This window comes from Osmerus mordax, chromosome 24 (assembly GCF_038355195.1).
Source record: "Osmerus mordax isolate fOsmMor3 chromosome 24, fOsmMor3.pri, whole genome shotgun sequence".
Taxonomy (NCBI): Eukaryota; Metazoa; Chordata; class Actinopteri; order Osmeriformes; family Osmeridae; genus Osmerus; species Osmerus mordax.
In genome coordinates, this window is record NC_090073.1 from 9,450,051 (window position 1) to 9,459,680 (window position 9,630).

At 43.0% G+C, this 9,630-nt stretch overlaps 1 protein-coding gene across 2 annotated transcripts in view; it reads left to right on the forward strand.

Moving 5' to 3' along the window:
- The first annotated feature begins 537 nt into the window (after window positions 1–537).
- si:ch211-225b11.1 (uncharacterized protein LOC561694 homolog) overlaps window positions 538–9,630 on the forward strand; it is a 15,485-nt gene continuing 6,392 nt past the window's right edge. The window contains exons 1-5 of one of the 2 annotated variants that reach the window (XM_067227608.1): window positions 538–1,175; window positions 3,410–3,544; window positions 8,270–8,480; window positions 8,944–9,076; window positions 9,533–9,630. The exon at window positions 9,533–9,630 is cut by the window's right edge and continues 37 nt beyond it. In XM_067227608.1, coding sequence (XP_067083709.1) covers window positions 920–1,175; window positions 3,410–3,544; window positions 8,270–8,480; window positions 8,944–9,076; window positions 9,533–9,630 — 833 coding nt within the window. In that variant the 5' untranslated portion in view covers window positions 538–919. Of the gene's footprint in view, window positions 1,176–3,409; window positions 3,545–5,927; window positions 6,103–8,269; window positions 8,481–8,943; window positions 9,077–9,532 lie in introns of those variants that run through there. The other variant, XM_067227609.1, reaches the window with a different exon arrangement.

Below are 9,630 nucleotides of genomic sequence, written 5' to 3' on the forward strand. Positions count from 1 at the left end.
TTGCTTTGAGTTTAGATAGGCTACACTGTAGATACAAACTCCAAAAGTAATATATATTTAAAAGCGATTTAAAATCAGTAGACAAACAAAATATCAGTTACATTTCTATGTCCTTTTTTATTTTTTTTTGTAGTGGGCACTCTTTGCTTACGCCCGTGTATAAACATGTATGTACCCTGTAGCCTACATTTTGATGTTATACAAATTTAAAATGTCACATATCAAAAGTGCTTTCCTGTCCAGACATCAAACACTGCGCACCGTGGCTTTGGCACACCTATTAAGCAATTGTCTATTATTTTTAGCTTTTTGAGCTACGATTTTAAGTTGTGCGCCAAATGTCTCGCAGTCTGACGTTCATTATCAAAAGAGGGGAAGGGAGTCACTTCGTGGACAATTGGTTTACAGTAGTGGCAGCCTACTACGACACGGGGGGCGGGTTACGGCAAAAAATTGTGTAAGGCTGGATCGCTGACTACATAAGCACCGCTACATAAGCAGGTAGTATGACATTTGCAGGACACCGTGTCGAGGAGATCAGGGACTCAGGGAATTGTATTGGAAGCGGGTTGGCACTATCTTAACTAGAGAAAACGCTGTCGCGGGGATACTTTTTATTTATAGCTGTGTAAACTAGGCTATGTAAAACGTAGGCCTATATAGATTTGTAAAATATATATTTTTTGGGGGGGGGCTAGCATTGGGTTATAATTTCGTAGACCGGTGCGGAAGCCGTACAATTTATAGGTTAGCGATAAAGACCATCCTTTGTGCAATTAAACTAAAGTATTTGGGCTCCTCGTGAATGATATGTATTTGTTCTTGTGTGTGTTTTATGAGATTTGACCGTACGTTTACATAATATAGGTAAATTTAACAGTTTTCGGTTTAGATAGCCATTTCTAGAAAGCCATTTGAAATGGGGATAGGAGCCGAAAATTCGTGTTTGACCACTAAACTGCCCAGTCACCAAGGGGGATTCCAGGGTGGAACCGATATCGCGATAAAAGCCCCCTCAAATGTCGAAGTAATGATACCTGAGAAAGCAGACAAAGTCCCCGCAGAAAGAGGTGTTTGGAGTCGGCGACTTGAGTTCGTCCTTGCATCCGTGGGTTACGCAGTTGGACTTGGGAACGTATGGCGGTTCCCGTACCTGTGCTACAGGAGCGGTGGAGGTAAGCACGTGCTTTGTCTGGTTGGCCTTTTTACATCTCAACTAGCTACACATTGTACAGTGCCTAAGCGCAATATGCATAACTGTGACTAAAGTGCTTTTTTTCTACCTGTCTCTTCCATACATTCTTGTTTTCTTTTCATTTACAGCTGCCCCTAAGAACTGTCATGTGGCAATAGCCTGAAGTGTATGTCCACACGAATGCGTCCTTGTAAAACAAAGATCTTACTGACTTATTCATTGAAAGAGTTACTTCGGGCCTAGCCTATTTAAAGCTTGGCACTTCATCTCTTGCTTTACACTATAAACCTTGTTTTCCATACAAATGACAAGGTTAAGGATGAACATTACATTTACATTTTACATGTAGTCATTTAGCAGACGCTCTTTACATTTTACATTTTTAGTCATTTAGCAGACGCTCTTATCCAGAGTGACTTACAGTAAGTACAGGGACATTCCCCCAAGGCAAGTAGGGTGAAGTGCCTTGCCCAAGGACACAACGTCATTTTGCACAGCCAGCAATCGAACCGACAACCTTCTGATTATTATATCCCCAATCCCCAATGAGACATTAAGACAGGGTCTGAAAGTCCCGAGGACTGTTGGCCTCACGAGCTTCCTCCTCATGGAGCACAGTTCCTTGTCTCTCTCAACCCGTGACTGAACTCAGAACACTGTAGATACCATGGTACAGTAGGTTGATTTATAACTGATGTAGTTTCGCCTTCTGTATGTTATGGAAATGATACAGGAATGCCTCAGATGGTATGACCATGTCATCCTTGTTCATTTACATTTAGTCATTTAGCAGACGCTCTTATCCAGAGCGACTTACAGTAAGTACAGGGACATTCCCCCGAGGCAAGCAGGGTGAAGTGCCTTGCCCAAGGACACAACGTCAGTTGGCATGACCGGGAATCGAACTGGCAACCTTCGGATTACTAGTCCGACTCCCTCACCGCTCAGCCACCTGACTCCCTTGTTTTCAGTTATTCTAATATTTGTGGTTATGTATGTCATAGCGTAGCATTATGTCATATTGTACCACATTTACATTTAGTCATTTAGCAGACGCTCTTATCCAGAGCGACTTACAGTAAATACAGGGACATTCCCCCGAGGCAAGTAGGGTGAAGTGCCTTGCCCAAGGACACAACGTCAGTTGGCATGACCGGGAATCGAACTGGCAACCTTCGGATTACTAGCCCGACTCCCTCACCGCTCAGCCAACTGGCCCCCGTACCACAAATTCAATAACCCAGCTCAGGACACCAGGAAGTCTGTGCTAAGAGACTCACCAATGAGTAGTGAATATTTCTCAGCCTATTTTGTGTCTGAGAAAACTGCCTAATCATCATGAATGTCCTAACTGTCACCCTGTCTCCAAGACATATAGTTGACCAGGTTTTTGAAGTCAGTTGAATTTGAAAATGTAAAACGTGTGAATGTAAAACTGCAATGTAAAAAAATTAAATAAAAAAGAAGTAAATAAATAAAAATATCTAAAAGTGTTTAACATCTCTGAGCAACAAAAAAATAATATTTTTATGCTTTTACTTATAGCAAGCAACAGGAGTTGTAGTGATAGTAAAGTTGCTTATAGACAGCCGTTTATGACCGTTCAGTTGATGTGTGTTGTGTACAGTCCCCTCAGATTTATAGCCAGGCTGCAACCTGAGCTTACAGTAGACTGTTTGGAGAAACGGTATCTAAGGACAGGGTGTGGCCTCATTGTTCCGTAGACCTGAATGGAAAACTACCGATGGTAGTTCTTCCTTATCTAGTGTTTCCCCTACCATTATATTAGGGGGGTGCCCCCCCCCCCCCAACGGCACCCCGCGCCCCCCCCCCCCCCCCCCCCTGGAAGGTCAAGTTAATAAAAATATTTTTTTTATATATAGTGCCCGATCACAAAATAAGTCATTTAAGGTTACCTTTCCTATAAAACAGGTCTATAGCTTTCTCTTTTATTAAACAAACTAAATGGCCTTATGTTATTTATCTTATTTCCACAACGGCATGTCATTTCTGTCTACATGGTCGGGCTGATTATCTGGGCTGATACTGATTATCTGAATGTCTGACTTAAACCAGGTCAACAAGGGGTAATCTGTAACCGAGTAATCAATGTGTGTCATCTGGGAGCATATTGCTTTAATCATTAAATCGAAGAAGAAAAATGGTGTTAAACGTTGAACATGGATTCACACTAATCTGTGTTTGTTGTTGCAGGGGCCTTCCTTGTGCCCTACCTGACCATGCTGCTTCTCTGCGGCATCCCCCTACTTTTCCTGGAGTTTGCCCTCGGCCAATACACACGTCTGGGACCTGTACTGGCCTTTTCCAAAGTCTGTCCTTTGTTGAAAGGTGAGTGACCTCACCCGGGCTTCTAACACCTCAAACACAAAGACAGATAGAAAAGAGGATTTATGATTTGATCTCTAATCTGTTTTTTTTATTTATGTGTTTGGAGTCTGCGGGGAACAGTCCAGCAAATAGGCAATGATGCCCTGCTATGTGAATGTAATACTGTATCTCGGAGTCAATGATACAGCACGAAACCACAAGGTTGACCTAAAACTGCAGTCTTGTCAGATGACGGTATGCACCATACTCTGACTAAACATCTTCTACACATTTGTAACCTGTGGATTGAAACCTGAGGAGGGATCCAGCCCTTTAACTTTATGATCTTGTTCTGAAGACATCCAGCCCACCCTCTGTAAGGATGGACTGAATGTGTTCAGATAGTAAAAGATCCGAAAGTTATCAATTAGACCCCACCTTATTAATGAGAATAGTTTACCCATAGTCACTTCACCAGATACATCCATCATTTTAAACACAAGACATGTTGTTGAAATTATATATGAAACTACACTCCTATGTTAAACAAGTATTATAAAGGTGATGACACACACAACGTACTTCCCCTGTCCTTCATCATACTTTATTTACAAAAGGTCATATATGATTATATACACACCTATTATTTTCTTGTCTTTGTGTCACAAGGTGCCTACGTACTGTACAAACAGGATTAAGTATTGTTGAACATCTATAGCATACAGGAACTTTGACGTGGAAAGGATCATCACCATATTTGTCATTTTCTTTCAGTACACTGTGAAAACAAACTTTCAAAGTATTCATCAAGCAGGCTCCATTTTGGTGTTTCTACATAGATCTTTCGAAAATTTCCAAAACCCTTCAAATGAATGGCACTCAATGGCCATTTCACAAACTACAATTACAGTAGTTTTATATTATAAGGCACTATATATCATATATTGGCACAATTATCCTTAGAAACCTGTATTGTACACCTTTCATAACCATCTATTTCAGATAAGGTAATGAGAAAATTAATAAATAAACACAATTGTAAAAACAATTTTATCCAGTCCCACATGATTAATCATTTTTATGTGCAAATAGTTCACTCTACTTTACAAACATTGCCAGCTGTACCCAACAAATAGAGCTCAAAGATTACTAGGTCATAAAGTACACAGAGTAAAACAGTAAGCTGTTTTAAATTCAGATTAGTTAACAGGTGGTCTGATCACACATTGTGTAGTGTGGTTTTCAAGAGGCCATTTTAAGATGTAGTATTTAACAACACAATCACACTGTCCTTTTGTTGACTTTGCTGCTTGTCCAGCTAAATAAATACCTAGCAGTATTGACACGATTAGGGTGAGAAATCACCCTAATCTCTGTCATAATCATGAAATATGTAAAAGGAATCTGTTCCAAACCAGCCTCACATGTGGGTGATCACATCCAAGAAAGGTAGGTACTTTTATGTTTCAAAACATCCGTTTCTTAAAATCTGACCTGACAATACCAGACATGGCAGATAGATCATGCTGGGGTTAGGCTTATAGAAAGCTTTATTAATTATTTAATTTATTTTTATTTTATAGACAGAAGTGTGTGTGGTCGTCTACAAACAATGCACACATGTAGCCAATCAGAATCGAGTATTTAACCAAGCCATGGTACATGTAGAAACACCGGTGAGAGTCTGGGGTTGGTGAACGTTAACAATATGCAGCAAACATGAGCATGGAAGCCATGTTTTCTTGTTGTGGTTGAATAAACTTCTTCAGTCTCAACTGTTTTCTCTAACTGTACAGTTCTTTCATTTATACATTGTGTCTTCTAATCTCTCTCATACAGCACTCATTTGTCATTTTGCTGGACTGTGTTTAATGGTGGACACATTATGGTGATGTCTATTCAATCTGACTGCAGTGTATTAACTGTCATTATGTGAAATAAAACATTTGTAAGAACAAATCAAAATGTATTTCAAATCTGCTGATGGCTGAGACCTTGTACTGTGGGACAGTCCCTTTAAGTCAACTGATCAAATTTTCCAAACTTAGTCTCTGGATAATGTTAAACTCCAGACATCAGTGAACAGCTACAGTATCTAGCTTGATGAGAAATGTCTGTGAAATTTGTAATATTTGAGGAATTTATGCAAACATAGATTAACATAGTCAACAGCCGGGTTAGCTACAGAGCAGAAGTCACATGCTGATTGTGCTGGGCAGTGTTTGTTTACCCAATGACATCATTCAGCCCCTTTTAAGTTGTCAAATTAGTTATCTAATCTACCTTTATTAACATTGCGTTGATAATTGACCTTGAAGTAGTCGTTTATGACGAATGAGTAAATCCTCAGGGAAGCAGTAAACAAGCACCCAGCCATCAGCAGTAACCTCCTCTCTTGGGTTTGAATTTCAACGGCATTCTATCACCTGTTCTAACGACAGACCTTTTCTCCATAGTTTTTTTTTTATCTCCTGAAAGACAGAGATAGTCTACCCGGTCAAAACTTACGAGTTCGTCTCTTGATATATCGCTCATTTCAGCCTGGTTAAGGCTCTGTGCAATGCGAGGTGCATACCCAGGTAGTTCTTTCTGCATATTCTTCTGAATGATATTACTGTGACACATGGTAGCTGTGATCCCTATATGGTCAGTTATTCAAATGTACATAAACATTTTCACTGCTGTTCTGCAGTGTGCCCACCTCTAACATCCCTGTAAAAACAACTGTCACCTGTGTTTAGCATTTACATCCCTGGACTGTGTTTTGACCTATTTCAAACCTTCTCAGTAATGCACACACACAGTAGCATGCACTACAGTTGACTAAAACCATAATTTCTTGTGTATGTTTTGGCAGATTGTTTTTTCCCGCCTTTTTGTGGGATCACACCCTCACATGAGGCCAGGATGGGGAGGATTACGAGGGGGCGAGGGGGTATTAAGTCAGCTCCGTTGTGACTTAGTGATGGCTGGTTCTTAACTGTTCACATGATGAGTTTACAAACGACAAAGAATGCGTCTGGTTCCCGGCCCGGCTTGTTATTGAGCACGGCAGAGGCAACAGGACCTGACAGGGAGAGAACGCTCGACACCAGAACGCCACTCTGCGTGTGTCTCTGTGGAGCCAATGGGCTGGAACAACAGCCTAATTGCATGTATAGGGCCAAACACCCAGTCCAGGGAGGACAAAGGCAGCAGGGCTTTGCGTGAGCCCAGGTTGAGGTTGCAGCTGATCCCCTGGGCTCAGGGCGTGCAGATGAGATTGGACCAATGCGGCCGGGCACGGAGGGGCTCGTCCCCTGTTCTGACAGCCGTTCCGGAACAGTGGGTCGACCCGGGCACGCAACATTCCGTTGATTCCGATGCCAGAACCCCCCACAATATTTTGAAAAGTTTCTGATACGCAGAGTTGCAGCATTCTTCTGCAAAGCCCCGGCTTAGTTAATCAACTAGTCGTGGTCTGGATTTAGATCGTCCTCTTGATTGAAACTCCAGTGCGAACTGGTCACACAGTACATCCTTTGTAGAAGCTTCCAATGTTAAATGTTTGTGATCGTGGACAGATAATGAGTAGAAGTACTTTTCTTTTTTTTTGGGGGGGGGGGGGGGGGGGGTATTTTTATTTTATTCCCCAAGCACATCCACCCCCACCAAACGGATGGAGATGGTGGAACCTGAGTGGTGTTCCTAGTTCGGCTCTATTCACGCAGTAGACTCCACTCAACAGCATCTAGGATGTTTTAAACCTGCTGTCAACTGAAAATGTCAATTAAAAAAAAGCGAGACCTACAACACATGACTACATTAGACTCTCTGTTTTGAACACTTAGTGAATGAAAAGCTTCTCACATGAACATTTTGTGTCACACACAGTTTGAATCTCTTCAAGATTCCCCCCTCCCCTCCGAAATATTTTTTCCAAGTTAGAAACTATAGTGGCTCACATTTCCCTCTGCCCTTCGCTGTCTTCGCCCGCCTCTCGGCTTTGCTTATAACAAGAATCGCTTCTGTTTATTTCATTACGGACGAAAATCCCCAGATTTTTGACTTGAGCCTGTAATTAACTGGAAGCTCTGTTTGTTTTGTTTTTCTTTCTTTTTTTGCGTTTCAAAATGTTTTTGTTTCACTGAGGCAGCAGGCCCATGTCCAAACCTATCGTAGTGGATCATGACTTTATTACCCAGACATGTAACATAATGCTCTATAAACAAGAGACTCCTGTTTGGACTTCTTGTAAACATACAGTAGAAGAATCCTCAATAGAAACTGTAAAGTTTCTGGAACTTCCTTCTCCCTATATATTTTACTATCTAGAAGTGGTTCCATGTGGAATTTTTACGAGAGGGCTCCTTCATGGTTCCGTTAACGACGGTGTAGACGACACTAGTACAGTAACACCTGAGAACTGTCCACATTGCCCAAATCCTCAGTCCTTCTTGTCACCAACAACTCTCTCATCCTGCGTTCTCACTTTCAAACTGACCTACGGTAAGTCAGCAGTGCCACAGAAGCGAGGTAAACAAACAAACAAAAAAAAAGAACCCCAAAAAAACCCCAAATGAATACTTCTTCCACAGCATGAAGGGAATGGGCTCTCCAACGGTGATTTACACCACCCTACGTTCACAGCTCCACCCACATGAAGGAGGTGCACACATAGCAGACACCAGAGGAGGAGGCCAGTGTTGTAGCTAACGCCACAGTAGGGAGGTGTCTGATTGGCTGTCCTTTGCCCCTCCCCCCCAGGTGTGGGCCTGGCTACAGTGGTCATCTCTTTCGTGCTGTCCACCTACTACAACGTGCTCATGAGCTGGGCCCTCTACTACTTCTTCAACTCCTTCGGGGCCTCGCTTCCATGGCAATCCTGTAACAACACCTGGAATGCAATCGGCAACTGTTCTACCGGTTTCCCTGGTAACGCCACGCACCTGAAGTCTGCCAGCCAGCAGTACTTTGAGTGAGTAGAAATAAAACTTGTACAGAGAAGACTGTTTCTGTGGCCCGTTGTGAACTCCCACGGCGTAAATAATGTGGGAAAAAGTCAAACTCAATCAAAGCTGAGCTTTGGAAGGATGCATGGGCGACATCTCTGACGTGTGTCTGTCGTGTGTGTGTGTGTCTGTCTGACGTGTGTGTGTCGTGTGTGTGTGTGTCTGTCTGACGTGTGTGTGTCGTGTGTCTGTCTGTCGTATGTGTGTGTGTCTGTCTGTCGTGTGTGTCTGTCTGTCGTGTGTGTGTCTGTCTGTCGTGTGTGTGTCTGTCGTGTGTGTGTCTGTCGTGTGTGTGTGTCTGTCGTGTGTGTGTGTGTGTCTGTCTGTCGTGTGTGTGTGTGTCTGTCTGTCGTGTGTGTGTGTGTCTGTCGTGTGTGTGTGTGTCTGTTGTGTGTGTATGTGTGTGTCCTTCTGTTCTTAACCCCGCAGTCACAAGCTCCTGGAGATAACCGGTGGCATTGAGCAGGCGGGGGGCGTCCGCTGGGAGCTCTTTGGCCTCCTCCTCCTCGCCTGGGTCATCGTCTACCTCTGCATCTTCAAAGGGGTCAAATCCACCGGCAAGGTCAGAGGTCATTCTCTTACCGAGAGAATGCAGCTGCCCCACAGGCCTTAGGAGCTGGCACTGAATGTGTGCGGCAGTTTGGAAGAAAAACTGGTTTGATAACTTAAGCAGGGGGATTTAGGCTCCATGTGGAGTGATCCCAGCGTGGGATTTGTTACCTGTTATCGCATCGCCTCAAGGCCTCGTGTTACCTCAGGAATGTCTGCAAGCCCAGATCTGAGTCTTGTAAAATGAAAAAAAAAACAGCAAGATGTCCAATACCACAGCATGTAGGAAAGAAAAGTCCTCCCACAGACCCACACAGTAGGAGATGCTGTTTTCTTACTGTGATTGAGACCGAAAAACTGGTTCACGCTTATGTTCACCTAGAGAAGGCACTAAACCAGGGCAGAGTTAACCTTTTGGCAGTTTGTTTCTCTGCCACGAAAGGTCAAGTAGTTTCCTTACTTCTGGCAGGTCGTGTACTTCACTGCCACGTTCCCGTACTTCATCCTGATCGCTCTGCTGATCAACAACGTCCAGCTGCCCGGAGCCAAGGACGGCATCCTCTTCTT